This window comes from Panicum virgatum, chromosome 2N (genome assembly GCF_016808335.1).
Source record: "Panicum virgatum strain AP13 chromosome 2N, P.virgatum_v5, whole genome shotgun sequence".
NCBI classification, from domain to species: Eukaryota; Viridiplantae; Streptophyta; class Magnoliopsida; order Poales; family Poaceae; genus Panicum; species Panicum virgatum.
In genome coordinates, this window is record NC_053146.1 from 68,487,887 (window position 1) to 68,503,647 (window position 15,761).

General features: G+C 44.4%; 2 protein-coding genes across 4 annotated transcripts; both read right to left on the reverse strand.

Moving 5' to 3' along the window:
* Positions 1-1,136: 1,136 nt before the first annotated feature.
* LOC120659039 (ethylene-responsive transcription factor FZP-like) lies at positions 1,137-2,434 on the reverse strand. The gene has a single exon (XM_039937113.1). It carries the CDS (start codon positions 2,341-2,343, stop codon positions 1,435-1,437), a length of 909 nt encoding a protein of 302 aa, XP_039793047.1. The 5' UTR covers positions 2,344-2,434; the 3' UTR covers positions 1,137-1,434.
* A 9,538-nt stretch (positions 2,435-11,972) lies between these two features.
* Positions 11,973-15,368, reverse strand: LOC120662131. 3 transcript variants are annotated; one of them, XM_039941242.1, is made up of 6 exons: positions 15,188-15,368; positions 13,870-14,024; positions 13,191-13,252; positions 13,064-13,117; positions 12,866-12,941; positions 11,973-12,382 (listed from the first exon to the last, which is right to left on the reverse strand). In XM_039941242.1, the coding sequence occupies exons 1-6, from the start codon at positions 15,289-15,291 to the stop codon at positions 12,375-12,377; spliced, it is 459 nt and encodes a 152-aa protein (XP_039797176.1). In that variant the 5' UTR covers positions 15,292-15,368; the 3' UTR covers positions 11,973-12,374. The 3 variants fall into 3 exon arrangements, with proteins under 3 accessions (XP_039797176.1, XP_039797174.1, XP_039797173.1); XM_039941240.1 differs by having other exon boundaries at positions 12,866-12,938; positions 13,864-14,024; XM_039941239.1 differs by having other exon boundaries at positions 13,864-14,024; positions 15,188-15,367.
* Between the last annotated feature and the right edge of the window lie 393 nt (positions 15,369-15,761).

The window sequence follows — 15,761 nt, forward strand, 5'->3', positions numbered from 1 at the left end:
TTAACCCCTAAATATGAATCTAAATTGTATAATTATAACAAAATATTAAAGTGTGTCAATAGAAATTCTAAATTATTATTTCTATCATTATTAATATATTATTTATGTTATTGCTCATATAAAAATACTACCCACAATATGTGTCATATGTATTGATCTATGAATTATGATGGAAGAGATAAAAATATCAATTCACAAAAATTGGTCCAATTAAATATATATAAAACACATGTGGAGGTATGATACAAAATAAAATATATTGCAACTGAATAATGATAAATATGTATTTTTGAGTATGTGTTAGATTATTTAATAGATGAAAGAGGGCGCGAAATAAATAATTATAATTGTTATCTATAAGTCTTATTTAAAAATAATTCTAATTAGCCCGTGCAGAAGCATGGGTTGATAGGCTAGTGTAATTTAACTGAGGGTCCGTTTGGATATTGATATTGGAGGGTATGGTGTATTGAATTGAAGTCAATACCAAATCATTCATGGTATTGAAATGACCACAATTCCAATTCTGTTGTTACGATGAATAGAAACTACCTTTTGGAATCTTAGGAAGCAACCTAATTCAATTCTTGTTTGGATGACAACAGAGTGGAACTGAAATTTATATGGTGAGAGAAGAAGGGGATACCGAAGAAGAAGGGGAGCGCCGGCTGCCAGCCGCGAGAAAGGCGGGGGTGCGGGCTGCCAGTTGCGAGGAAGAGAAGGGACGCCGGTCTATGTTATAAACAGTGTTCCCTGCCTGCATTGAGGATTTGGGCTCCAAGAATCGGTAGAATGCAAGTACCCTGACCACCAGAGGGGTTCCTATCTCGACACTTGTCCAGGGAGCTTGAGCTTTCCGTTGAGCTGTCCCACCCTGCTGCAAGCTTTGCTTCCCCCCTTCGGACCCCAACTTTTTGGTACTTCATGTTCCTCATCTCAACACTGACTGAATCCGGCAGGCTCGCCGAAGGTTTCTCCTGCAGGTCACGCGTCAGACACACATGTACCAGCTGCGACCTGCTACTGGCGCCCGCTCTACTCTCTAGAATGTCTACTGCTAGCTATAGTTTCCAAATGATTTCCAATAATGAAGCAGCAAGCAAATTAAGCTTGATCAATCTATCGAGCTGCAAGCTAGGAATGTCCATCATCCATGCATGAAAGATGAAACTCCGTACGTACTGGTAGTAGTACTAGAAGACGACTGATCGAATGAAGAGCCTAAAAGTACATGATGAACGACAAACTAGGGCGCCAAGCCACTAGATCGTCTTTCTCTACTACTGCTGCTGATGGCTAAATGCTAGTTAACACTGATCTATACTACTCACTCACTGATCGAGCGCTCGAAACAACCAGGAATCAAGATCGATCATCATCACAAGCAAACTAATTGAGAGCAAAGCAATGCAATGCGCGCGCGGCAGCTCATCATCAGTGGGAGAGGAAGCTGAAGGGCGAGTAGCCGTCCGACCCCTGCGACGACGCCACCATGTCCCCGCCGCCGGACGGGCCGCACAGCTGGTCCGCGTCGCCGCCGGAGCCGCCCCAGAACCCGGCCACCATCTGCGCCAGGTCGTCGACGTCCTCCCGGAGCCCCATCCCCATCCCGTAGGCGTCCGCGTCCGAGTACCGACGCAGGTCCTCCACCGCCGCAGCGCTGCTCCGCGGCCGGAGGCAGCTCTCCGGGACCACGCTGCTCAGGTACCCGGAGTTGTCGTCCGCGCTCGCGAACAGGAAGTCGTGCCCGTTGCGGTCCATCAGCAGCGTGCCGTCGGCGCGATCCACGGCCACCGGCACCGAGCACTCCCCCGACGACGAGGAGGCGCCGCCGGACCCCGCCGCCGAAGCCTGGTAGTGGTGGTGGTGGTGGTGGTACGAGCCAATGTGCGGCGCGCCCGCGCCGCCGTACTGCACGGACGACGGCGCGTGCGCGTACGACGACGGCTGCGCGTGGAACGGCGCCAGGAACGGGGGGTAGTTGTAAGCGGCGTGCGTGTACACGAAGTTGGTGCGCGCCTGCGCGCCCTTCATGGACAGCGCGGCGCGGTCGTAGGCCAGCGCCGCCTCCTGCGCGGTGTCGAACGTGCCCAGCCAATGCCGCTCCTTGGTCGTCGGGTCGCGTATCTCCGCCGCGTACCGGCCCCACGGCCGGCGACGCACGCCCAGGAACCGCCCGGGCTCTTGCGCGCGCCGGCGGCCGCGCCCCGCTGGCGGCCGCTCGCTCGGCGACGACGGCGGGGACGGCTGCGGCTGGCCCGACGCCGGCTTTGGATGCTCGGAGAAGGCCATGAGGGTCGGGTTGCCGCCGCCGCTGCTGCTGCCACTGCCTCGAGTGTTCATGGCACGAGTGAGCTGCTAGGCTTTAGCTGGATGGATGCTGTATGTAGTGGCTGGGAGCTACCTCTAGCAGCTTGACTGCTTGCTTGGTTGAGGTTTTTGTGTAGTGTACTAGTGTAGTGGTCACAAGTGAGGGAGGGAGGGGTGGTATTTAAATGGAGCTTGGAGGCATGCATGTTTGTATGCATCTCTCTTCTCTTCTCTCCAAGGGCTGTGTTTGGATTTGTGTGCCCTAACCTTAGGACCAGTGGAAGGAATGTTGTGGCAAATTAAATGTGTGTTATTGGAAACGATAGCTAGAATGTCATCACCTTAATTAGACCCACACACTTCATTTATGAAGATTTAATGATACGTGCTTGCAAGTTAATAGTATATATATATAATATACTCCTAGACATGGAATGCTTCAAACTTTTGCAGCTATAAGGACCAAGAGGCCCCAGAAGAAGAAAAAAATACAGTAAGCTCAAAAGAAAAACATGATAGATTAACTCTTTAATAATTGGGTCCTACACAGGACATATATATTGCCTTGCACGTAGTGATGATTTTGTGCTGAGTACTGGGTGTCGCAAACTAATAAGATTATGAAAAGATGCCTGCCACTGATGAGAAAAGGGAGGCAACAAAGAACAGAACATACGTACCTAGTCATGCATCGATCCTTTTAAACATTGTGATCTATACTCCAAGATACTACCACGGTAGCTACAATGATACATGTCAAAATGCTACGCAACAATATAATAATGTGCTTTTTGGAGCCCATATGCATGGAGCCTTTGCTTTCTTGTGTGCATGTGCTTGCTTGCGCAATACATGAGAACTAGCTAATTTTTTTTAAAGAAAAATGTTGCCTCCTCCTTGAGTGTAATAATAATATAATATAAGAAACTTTCAAATGGAGTGGTTAGATAGAAACAACATTGTGAAATGTGTGCTAGAAGGCAGGCAGGCACTTCTTCTCATATGCCATATATATATTTCCTGCCAATATTTTGACGTTTTTCCTTTGGTTCCATGCGTACAGCCTTGAGTGACTCTCACATGAGGTGAGGGTCCAGTGGGTCTCCCCTCTTTGACTCCTTTTCCATGTTGAACCTTGCTTTTCCCTTGCAACATGAGCCAGACAAATCCATGAACAACGATCATTATCCCTACCCAATCGCATTGAGCTCACTCTTGCTGCATAATCTATTCGCAATGGCCGAATTGAGCGTAGCTCAGCTGGTAAGGTTTCTTGTGGTGTAACCTGCCAATCTGGATTCAAGATCTAGACTCGGCACGAGTACTCATATTTTTCTGAATTTATTTCAAAATTTAACCAGCGCTATTTTATCAATCTCGAGGATCGGCCGGCTCAGTCTCTCGAAGATGCTCATAGGGGTAGAGTTGCGTGCGTATATTTATAGGGATAATTATGTGAGCGTGTATGTGAGCGTCTGCATTTGTACTATATTTCAGGGAGAAAATCTACTCGCAATGGACGCAGTCGACACATTAGCTAGTGCGCCCGCATGTGCGTGCCGGGGTGGGATTCAAATGCGAACAAATGGAATTATCGAAAGGAGAGATATTTAAACGGGAAACAAGAGAACTATCCCTTTCATGTCTCTCTAGAGCCATTTTTAATAAGAGCCTAATCGGTGGCTTTTGGGGGTCAAAAAGATGGAGAGAGAGAGCCAAACCGGAAAGGGACGTCGAGCTACATAGGTAATGCATCCAATGCACGAAGCAACGATGTCAATCGACCGACTGTTAAGTGTGTGGCATGTGAGGTGATTCATGCGTGCGAAAAAAGAGAGAACATGTACACGAATTGGCATAGCTAGTGGGATACCACCTTTTTACCCACCTAATTTTTCCTCGGGTAATTAAACTTCAATATCTTTTGTATGATGAGATGACCTTTCAAACGACCCCAATTAAACTTCAATATCTTACTCGAAGAAAAATGATGTGGATCCACATCCCCTTCTGAAGTAACCGCTTGTGCTATCCTTGCTGCCGTTGAAATAAATAGCCTAAGCTAAGTAAATATTATTACACGTGATCGCTTAGTTAATACATGGGTGAGAACAAAGAAAGACGCGTTAATCTTCATAGTTTGAAGCATCTTGTAAAGGTTGTTCTTGGAGTGTACAAATCCTTGACTTCCGCTCATGAAAACAATGGAGAACTTGGATTCTTGCATTTGGAGCAATTCTTGCATCTAAGACCATAGCTTCTACAAATGAAACTAGACAAGAGGAGGATGCATGTGGAGTGCGCAGGATCTTATCTCTGGTGACCTTGACTTCCCCTACCCCGGGCCTCTCGTGTGAATTTGGCATATATATGCTGGCTTGTGAAATGCAACATGGGGCCAGGTCAAGCCCTAGCTAGCTAGACATCTGAAAAGGTGTGAGGAGGAGAAGGTGGTCTTCAACTGAGGCCGGGGAGAAAAAGGCAGTTGGGGCATGCACAATCTAAGGACTAGGAGGTTCCACATAATGTCCAGGACAAGATCCTTTTTTCTATTTAGATAATGTTATGACAAGATGTACTACCAGAATTGATAAATAATGTGATTAAGTTTGTTAATTTGCAGAGAGACCAGAAGTAGTACTAATTATGATGGAAGGAGCACAGCACACAAGACACATGTTGTTGTCCATTTCACCGGGTTTTGTGGGTGGCCTTTGCGCTACTTTGACTTTAGGGTTTAGACCTCTTTTATAGAAGGAACAAGTGTTGGGGGGGGGGGGGGGGGGGAAGAGGAGTGGGGCTCTGTAGCTAGAAGTATGCAAGACAAGCTCACTATACAAAATTAAGAAAAGGTAGAAAAAGACCACTTGGGGCATGCACATTTGTCTCACCAACTTGTGGTTTGAATAATATAAAGCAAGAGAGAGGCAGAGTTCGATTGTGAAAAGTACTGTCAGGAAATAAACAAGATCCGTCCCGGAGTTGCTTTAATCATCATTTCAAATTTGAACTCCCCGTTAAATTTCAGTTTATGGGAGCTTCATTGCTTGCTGGAACTAATTTTTATACTTATGATTTGCCCCTTATGTTTATGACTCAGCATTTGTGCATTCTTGCCAGCCTTCGTTTTTTTCCAATGCTTTTTTTTTGTAGGGCTAGTAACTGGGGACTCGAGCTAACAACTATTAACCTCTAGCTAAAAATAAATGTATTACTGGGCCTTGACACGCTCCTCAAAGCATAATTACTAATTTATGTTGAATATATAAATACTGTTGAGGCGAAACAGTAATTTATATATTCACCTCAACAGTAATGTAGCAAACTCGGGCTATGAAAAATAGGGCTATGAACCCACTTTTGATACAAATTTTTACTAAAATCGAGTTTTTTTAAACAAAAATCTAAATTCGGAACATAGATAGTGATTGTAGTCAAAGTTTAAGTTTGGAATGGTTGGCCGCACACAACCCAAAACTACAGTACATTTTTTAAAAAAACGAATAATACTACACCGGCCTATTTGTGACCAAAGTAGTACATGTACATAGATATAACAATAGTGTCACGGAGCAGATGAGACAAGCAGCAGTGAGACTACAGACTACTTGAGTTCAAACCCCAAGCCCGGAAGGAAACTAGACAAGGTTCTTGTATTGGTCAAAGTGCTCCCGAAGTGATGCTGTTCGTGACGATTAATCAAAGGAAAGCGACCAAGTACCGAAGAGGACAGTGCAGTGCATGCAGTACCCAATAAACAGTCAGCATCACCATCATTAGACAAGAGGCAATGCAATTACACAGAGATGATTGCTTGCATTGGCACCGAGAGCTGCTGAAGCTGCAGCTAGCATTTCCTTTATTTCTCCAAGTTCCCATGAATTGAACCGTGTTAGGCTGCCTGATCCCCGATGCCACGCGTGTATTTGACCGAGCAATCATTGAAAGATAAAAGTACTCCTATGTGGGTACACAGTTAGAAGTAATTAAGTTACTGCCTGCCTGAAACTAACACTGTCATTATATTATCTGGGTAGTTTACTGGATCCCTGTGTTTATGTTCTGGGGATTGGTAGCTGCAGATGAGTGTCAGTACAAGTACTAGTAGTATATGGAAGATTCAAGGCTGATCAGATTAAAGCTGACAGGTCCGGCCGGGCACATGCTTGTTGGAGCAAAAACTGACTAGTACGAGAGCAGAGCCCCCTTGCAAAAAGGGGAGCTGATCGAAGCTGATGAGCCCTCCTCCTGATGACTATACGATACAGAGGCGGCTGGCTGGCTTGTACAGTCTACTACGCTACTCCACTGAATTCTACACTGCCTAGTGCTCCCTCCACACAGGATGGAAGAATGAATGATGAGCGCATCGTTTCAGCTCAGGCCACTTGTGCATGACTCTCTCTCTCTGCGACCGGTATTCCTTTGTGGAATAGAATCATGCATGCATTGCATATATACGACCAGCAAAGGTAGCTACCACACTATACCAACCACTCCCGGCGTGCAGCAAGAGGCAGGCAAGGGTCGTCATCGTAGTTCAGCTGCATGTAGGAGTATACCATGGCCATGTTTGGTTTGATCAGTAAGACAAGTAGCATAAACTTTGACCACTAATTAGAGATACTAAATAAAGCCAGTTTACAAAACTAACTCCACAACCCCTGCGCTACTTCGCGAGACGAATCTAATGAGACCTTCGACTGTAGCATCACTGTAGCCAATCATCAATTAATTACCGTAGGGCTTAGGGTTCCACAATAAAAGCAGATTAGAGGACGGTTACTGTAGCATCACTGTAGCCAATCATCAATTAATTACCGTCGTTAGATTCGTCGCGCAAAGTTGCACCCATCCGTGAAATTTTTTTGCAAATAAACTTCATTTAGTACTCCATGCATAGAAGATTCTTTTTGTAGCACGAGTATCGCGGAGCAAACAAACATGGCCTATACCAGTGGACAGGATCAACCAACCAACCGGTAGAGCCAGCTATTATTAGGCCAGTTTTAATGGAGATTTCATGGAGAGTTTCATGACATTAAATATCATCAATTTGTTGATGTGGCAAGGAGAGAGAAGGATGGAGTTTCATGGAATGTGAGGAGAGTTTCATCACCATAAAATCCATCTGACACAATTATCTAGTTTCCAGTTAAGATAATTATGTACATGAAACTTCCACTGAGATCGGTCTTATTAAAAAATAAAAGAAATGGATGCAAGATAGAGGGATACAGTAGATGGATAAGGTCATCGATCGAGACGGCTGGGTGCGCTGCGTAGTAGAGGGGAACAGTAGGGTCGTGCGGGTGGCAGAGGGCCTGGGGCAACGTGTCGCTGCCGCATTGCGCCTGCCCGCACGGCCCTGCTCCAGCGTTGCGCCAGCCACAGCGACATACGGCGCGCACGCCCGCAGAGGAAGGTTGCGTTTACGAGAGGGCAGCAGCGAGTACGAGAAGGCGCCGGCAGCCGATCGAGCCGCTAGCTCGGCCACGCCCACGTGCGCACCTCGATCATCACCGCCGGCCCGGCGCCGCTCCCCAGACGTGCCCGGCCGCGCTCGCCAAGTCGTGGCCGAGCACCCAGCCGATCGCCGCCGGCGCCATACCGTGCCGGCCTGCTGCACCGAGACTGACCGTGACTGAGACATCGAGGTGATTGTTCACTCAGGAGCCGACGAGCGTGACAGCATGTACGTACCAGCACCGGTGGCTCCTGGCAATGGCAGAGACCCGACCCGAACGGACCGGACCAGGTGTCGTGTGAGGGATGGGCAGCGCCAAGTTGACGGGGGGTAGAAGGATAGACAGGGGCACTGTTCACGCAGCACATGATGTTGGAAGAATCCGCCGGCAGGGAAGGCCAGGACGCGCCCCGGTCCACTCTCGACCTCCCGAAATGGCAACAAAGGACCGTGTTTGGTTTGCTTTCGAATGGCTTTCACCCTTGAGAGGAAACAAACATTTTTTATTCTCTTGAAGAACTGAAACCAACAAAATAGGACCAGCTGTGTTCAAAAAAAAAAGGACCAGCTGAATGAGCCAGCAAAATGATCCATCTGGTATTCTGGGGTCTGGACTGAACTTCAGGGCGCGTTTAGTTCCCAAAAAATTTTGGGCAAAATATTCTGAGAGCTTTTACAACACTAATTAAAAATATTAAATCTAGACTAGTTATAAAATTAATTACATAGATGGACGGAAAATCGCGAGTCGAATATATTAAACCTAATTAATCCGTCATTAGAGATCGTTTACTATAGCACGACATTGTCTAATCATTGCATAATTAGGTTCATTAGATTCGTCTCGCGATTTCACCTGGAGGTTATGGAATGCGTTTTGTCAGTTATCTACATTTAATACTTTTAATTAATGGTCAAACATTCGAAGTTACTATAGCGCAGGAAAAAATTGAGTCGTATGATAGGATGAACACAGGATGTGGTTTCCTCTCCTGGTCTATTTGCCAAGATTGCAATGTGTGTACGGTTAAAAGGACCTCACAACAATAAAAACAAAAATATCTAAGGCTGTTTTTAGTTTGCGAGAGTTTTGGTACCGTAGCACATTTCATTGTTACTTGGCAATTAGTGTCCAATCATAAACCAATTAGGTTTAAAATATTCATATCGTATGAAATAGTTAAACTGTGTAATTAGTTATTTTTTTCAACTACATTTAATGCTTCATGCATGTATCCGAAGATTCGATGTGACGGGTGCTGTAGAAATTTTTTGGAGACTAAGCAGGGCCTAAGTTATTTTTTGGAATGTTCCTTGGAGAAAAGATATTTAAGGAAAAAAAGGAACTGATATCTTTTTTCTAAATGACAATGGTGCTGCATATATAATCTCATGAGCATAGTTATTAGGACCGGATCGGACCGGCAGTTTGACCAATAAAAGACCGAACCATAGACTATAGCGGTTCGGTTCGCTTGACGAACCGTTCATGCAATCAGACCAGTAAAAACTGATTGGACCGGCCGTTTTTTATGGAACTGATGAATGGATGGTTTCAATTGAACCGGGCTGTTTTTGATAGGGGCTTTATATGAGCTCCAAATTAGACAAATAATATGTTCATTTTGATTATTTTGACGAGCTCGTTGCAATGGTAAACTTCATTTTAGCATTTGAGATTGTTTTATAATGGTAAATATTTAAATTAAACCTTTTTCTAATTCATAAATGCTACATATATTATCTTTTCATACATATTTATTTTTAATATGTCCCTAAAACAACTCTAGAGCACCAAAACTTATAAAATTTATTAAATTAAGACACATCTTTTGTGAACTTGTGTTGAATTTTTTTATATGATTATGTTATTTGACAGTTTATTTGTACATGTGATCAACTAAATATTGCTAATTATCCATTACATATTATGATATTGCACCGATTTGAAAGTATTTGTTGGCAGTTCAATTCTCTGCTCCGAAACTATCAAACCAACGGTTTAACCGGTTCTTTACGGTTGGACCAGTGAACCAGCGAACCGATAGCCTCATCGGTTTGATCTCCGGTCCGATCCTAATAACTATGCTTATTAGCCATGACTAAACTCAGGATTTCATAAGCATCTAGACAACGAGACTGCTAGTGGTGGACTTTACGCTCAAAAAAGAACTAGACAAAATAGAACAATGAATAAGGTTACATAGTTTTCAATGTTGTTAATTCAACACTCATATATACCACAAAATTATTCACACAGGCCTAGTGCAATTAAATACATACTTTTCTGTACAGTTTGTATCTTTTGGAATGCTATCTTATAAATGTTGTAATGTGTGTACTGGTAAAAGACGTCGCAATAATAAAACTAAAATATCTAAATTATTTTTTAGAATGTTGTAATATGGAAGGCAAGAGTCGTCGTCGTAGCTCAGATGCATGTAGGAGTATACCATATACCAGTGGACATGATCAACCAACCAACAAACCGGTAGAGACTGATGAAAACTTCTCCAAATAAAGTCCAGAGACTGATGAAAGGAACCACTCGGAGTCAAGTATACGTACGTTGCAGTGCTGATCGGTAGCGACCAAGCATGCTACTGTGGATGTGGGGAATGTCACGAGCAATGCAATGACCGTGACTGAGACATCGAGGTGATTGTTCACTCAGGAGCCGACGAGTGTGACAGCATGTACCAGCACCGGTGAAAAAGTAGCGAGACTTTTCCCCCCCTCGGCCGGCTCCTGGCAGTGGCAGAGATCCGACCGGACCGGCGCCTGCAGGTGTAAAAATTTTGAAAGAATTTTTTCTATATTTGAAATACTAAATATAAATTAATCATAAAATTAATTACAGAACTCGTCTGTAAATCGCGAGACGAATCTAATGAGCCTAATTAATTCGTCGTTAGAGGTTGTTACTGTAGCATTACTGTAGCAATTTAGCGTCTAATTATGGCCTAGTTAGGTTCTTTAGATTCGTCTCGCGATTTACAAGCAAACTGTGCAATGCGTTGTTTATTTCGTTTAGATTTAAATCTCCATGCAGGTGCCGGAAAAAAAATTGGAATTTTAAATTATGCAACTAAACAAGGCGCAGGTGTAGTGTGAGGGATGGGCAGCAAGTTCACCCCGTTTGGTTTGTGCTGTGCTACTGAATAGTGACAGTTTGACTGCTAATTACGGTGTCAAATAAAGTCAGTTTACAAAAACAACTTCAGAACCCTCCGCGCTAGCGACCCTGAAGAATCTAATGAGGCCTTTGACCGCGCGGTTAGAGGATGGTTACTGTAGAATCACTATAGTAAATCACCGATTAATTACCGTCATTAGATTCGTCGCGAAAAGTTACACTCATTTCTGAAAAGGTTTTGCAAATAGACTTTATTTAGTACACCATGCATATAATTTTTTTTAAATGGAATAGCGTGTAGAAAACAAACAAGGCCGATGGGGGTAGAAGGATAGACAGGGCCACTGTTCATGCAGCACATGATGATGGGAGATTCCGCCGGCAGGCAAGGCCGGGGACGACGTGTCAGGCCGCGCCACGGTCCACTCACGCCCTCCCGAAATGGCAACAAAGGACCGTGTTTGGTTTGCTTTCGAATGGCTTTCACCCATGAGAGGAAACAAACATTTTTTTTTCTCTTGAAGAACTGAAACCAACAAAATTGGACCAGCAAAATGGTCCATCTGGTATTCTGGGGTCTGGACTGAACTGAATCTTCTCGTTATTCAAGTCCGAGGATAGGATGAACAGGTTGCGGTTTCCTCTCCTGATCTATTTGCCAAGATTTTTACGACCAATTATTTGGGGGTGCACGGGCAATCACCAATTCCTAGTATTTGCAGGTGCAGCAGCGCTACCGCCCCAAGCAAGGGCTGCAGACACAGATCCTACGTGGAGTAGCTTCAACTGTGCACTAGCAGTGTAGCGCAGGCTACACCAGGGGCATGGCTGGGCTGCTGTCGTGGTTAAGACATGTTGACTCCTCGGGAAACAACAGCCTAGGCCTGAGCTGAGCTTGACAACTTCATCGGGGCAGCCACTGGATCTCTCTCATAATCCTTGGAAAAGACACGTCGAGCAGCAGCAATTCTTCACCTGAGGGCAAGGAGGCAGTCAAGTTTTGCCCTTCATGTGACTGGTAGAAAATATATGCAGTAAAAAAGACACCTACAGCTCAACAGATGAATGGGAAGTTGATGATCATCAGCGTACCATGCTATAGCAGAGGGAAAACTTTCATGGTATTCATGGCATTTGCAAACAGACTGCTAGGTTCAATTGTACAATCTGGCAATTCCCATGTAAAGTGAGTTACCCTCTTGATACAGGTACAGGGATCGTTGCTGAGCTGCCCTTTACAGCAAATGGGAGCTTCCAGTACTCCTATGACAGGCACAGTAAGTTTACAAGAAATCTGAATGGCAGGTGGGAACAAAAATGAGGATATATGATTGCTCCCCCTCCCTGTCTTCTGTCTTCTGCGGCCGAGACCTGCCTGCTTGTAGCTTCCTAATACTAGTTTAAAAAAATAATGAAGATTTCAAATTTTCCTTCTTTAACTCTTTCTCAGGCATGGAATAATTAGCAACCTGCATTCAATTACGAAAATTATCAGATACACAAAGTGCTGTGTGTAGATGAGTATCCACAGTAATATGGTGGTCAATACAAAGAAACAAAAAAACAAACACGAATATTCCATTTAGGCTGTATCTGCTAAAGATGATTGTGCAGGTATCAAACTATTTCACATATAGCAATGTCCAATTATCTAATCTGGGCCGGGGCATGAGAACACTATAAGTCACATGGGCTAGAGATATCCCTCGGTTTCACCTTGGAACCCCAGAGACCAGAGTTCAAACCCTGGCTGGCCCACGCACCTCTGAGCTCTCTAGCGAGGTGGTGCCAAATAGAACACAATGGACCACTATCTACAGAAGGTTCCATGGTGAACTAAGGTGACACTCTGACAGTACGCCATAGTGGCTTAGTTTCAGTTCATTGACTATCTGCCCATCAATTTCTTTTGCATGAAAGAACAAGGAGTGAAAGAAGCTATATTGAATTACCTTTGCCCTTTTTCTTTTTATTTTTCTTCTTCTTTTTCTTGCTCTGATGTTCATCATCTTGATTAGCTTTAACCTTCTGAATGATACAAATGATTATATCAGATACAACCCAATGAACCTTGCGCACTTAAACTAACTGGATATATGCAAATAAAATTCAATGAACATTTTAAGTGAGGAAGGATTCAGGAGATATACCTTATTTTTCCTTTTTCTTTTGATCCTCTTCACTTCTGTTTCATCTTCAGAATCCTGTTATTTTAAAAGCTAAATGCTGAATCAAATTAGGGGACTCGTATAAAAAAGCCATAATCACTAAAGGTACCTCAGAGACATCCTCAAATGATGATACATGTCGTACTACTCTTCCTGAAGTTGAAGCCTCGCCTGTATTAGCAACATAAAGTTATTAAAATGCAAATCCACTCCTATTCCGAGGGGATGTAAGTCAACTTTGCTGCTGCAAAGATATATGAGAAATAACTTGGCAATCATCATGAATGACAAAACAGTGAAGGAGGTTTGCCACAAAAATATTATCTTAGAAGTCAATTTGATATTAAGCAAGCTGCAGATTGATGGGTAAAATGGCAAAATCAATCTAGTCTCATGTCTGAATTTTGTGTTTACTGTTTCGGGCATACATTGTTATGAAGTCTCACACAAGCTAAAACCACTGTATGCGGCAGTCTCATCTGAGCTTTTTTTTTCTTTCCATGTAGGTCAATAACACATTGTATTATAGAAAGAAGATTAAACAGATAGTACAAACAACACTTACCAAGCATGCAAGAAACTGATAAATGGATGATGCAACTTCAAGATGAGGTTTATTTCATACTCCTATGTCATAAAAACAAGTGCCACATAGTAATAAAGAAAAATGAGTGTCACCAGTATATTTATGCCTACTACCGTTCCATCATACACTCCATAAAAAGATAATTCATGTAATACATATTTTCCAGAGTACATATAGAGGAATGGGAGAAGTGTACCCTTACTAGCTTTTATGGTTTCCTTTGCATTTTTCACAGCAAGTTTTACAAGGTCAGGGTTCAGGGAGTCCAAGCCATCAGGTTGCTGAAGTTTTCTCTCAAGGAATTTCGCTAAGGCAGCAGCCTTGTTTGTGGTTAGTGGTCCCCCAGGATGCGCCATCCTATTTGGTAGTATATATCATAATGTCATGCACGTTACCAAAAGAGAAATATTCAGGAAACATCATATGATTTTCACAGAGCGATATTGTTAAAGTGACTTATATTACCAGTATAAGATCTGCAACGGTCTCTGTTGAAAAGGAAGTGTCTAGGCGCTAGGCGGAGCAACACCGCTTAGCACCTAGGCGGTTTTCTGTCTAGAGGTTCAGGGTTTGATCTAAGACTAATAAGTATACTTAGACCACCCCCTCTAGCCACTCCGACCCTAAAACCCAGGTGTTAGAGTGGGGGAGAGGGGGGGCTTTATCACTGGACCAACATTCCCCCTACGGCGAGCGAGCCGAGCCGCGCCGCGCCGCGCCTGTGGCTGCTAGCTGCTGGTCTCAGCGAACCCCGCAGGGGAAATCGCGCAGCGGAAGAAATGCGTGGCCGGTGGGTTTCGAACCCGGGACCTGGCTCTGGTACCAACTTAGACCACCCCCTCTAGCCACTCCGACCCTAAAACCCAGGTGTTAGAGTGGGGGAGAGGGGGGCTTTATCACTGGACCAACATGTATGAAAGTAGGACAAACACAGGGACGGAAACTGACGAACCATGGTCATGGAACTTATGGTTGCAAGATAATGTCAAATTTTATGTCTTAGTATACCAATGTTTCTCTATTTAACATGGCATTACTTTAGAAGCTTGCTGAAAGTACAAGTGCCTAGTACATCGCTTTTAGAAACATTGGACACAGTACAGATCAATGTTTCACGAGGTACACATTCAGGCTTCAACTTGCTCTGCTGTTTTTGTTAGTTTTGTGTATATATGTAAAATAGCATTGCACCGACTCTCCTGAGTATAATCTGATGTGAATTTTGAGTTACATGAAACTAAAAGAGCCCAATCACTGTAACTAAAATCTATATCACATTCGCACAAAAATTCTAACTACCGATAGTACGAGTACCAAATTACATGAAGTATTTTAGACGCGCAATTTTACTTCAACTGCACGCAGTTTCCATCTGACCTGACCAACTAAGCTAAACTGCGATCGTCGCAACAAAATCAAGCTAAATCTAGTTGCCGCCGCAAGCGCAACAGCACGATACGCTCGAATCGGGCTATCTGTGGATCTGGACGCAGGTAACAGAGAAGGGGCCGACGCGATACCTGGGCAGCGGGCGGGAGGTGGAAGGAGGCGGAGGAAGCTGCGCGAACTTGCTGCCCCGCATCGCCCGCTTCTCCTCATCGGAGAGGTCGCCGGCCGCCGCCATGTCGCCGCCGCACGGGACGAGGAGCTCTAGACAGCAGGAAGACTGGAGGAAGAAGGAAGACCGACCGGGTCGGGCTCGTTGGGCTGGCTCTTTATCTGGTCTGGTCGGACCAGAGGTATGCAGCCGGGCCGGACCACCGTGCGATCGAGCCGGAAAAAAAAAATTTGACATGCGGAGATAAGACCGCCCCCACGGCATTATTTGAGAGATAGAATGACTTTCTCACAACAGATCAAGAAAACCTCCAAACCTCTGTCCCACCCGTACACAGATGTCCGTCGTCTTGTGAGTTAGACCGAATCTCAAATCATGTTTTGGATATGGAAACAGACAAGGAGATTTTTTTACTCACATATCGAAAATTCGCTCCACACGAATCGAACCTCGGCCGCGGGGTGCCCGACCAACCGAGCTAGCGAGCTTAGGCCGTGTGAATCTCTGTAGAGTGTAGCCTGCTTGGCCGCGTCCCT

Bases quoted from the DNA above. Each gene is read 5' to 3' on its own strand.
- LOC120659039 (XM_039937113.1), bottom strand. From the start codon at position 2,343: ATGAACACTCGAGGCAGTGGCAGCAGCAGCGGCGGCGGCAACCCGACC.
- LOC120662131 (XM_039941239.1), bottom strand. From the start codon at position 15,291: ATGGCGGCGGCCGGCGACCTCTCCGATGAGGAGAAGCGGGCGATGCGG. The intron at 13,118-13,190 runs GTACCTTTAGTG...TTAAAATAACAG, and splicing joins CATTTGAGGATGTCTCTGAG to GATTCTGAAGATGAAACAGA. The intron at 12,942-13,063 runs GTATATCTCCTG...TGTATCATTCAG, and splicing joins AAAGAAAAAGGAAAAATAAG to AAGGTTAAAGCTAATCAAGA.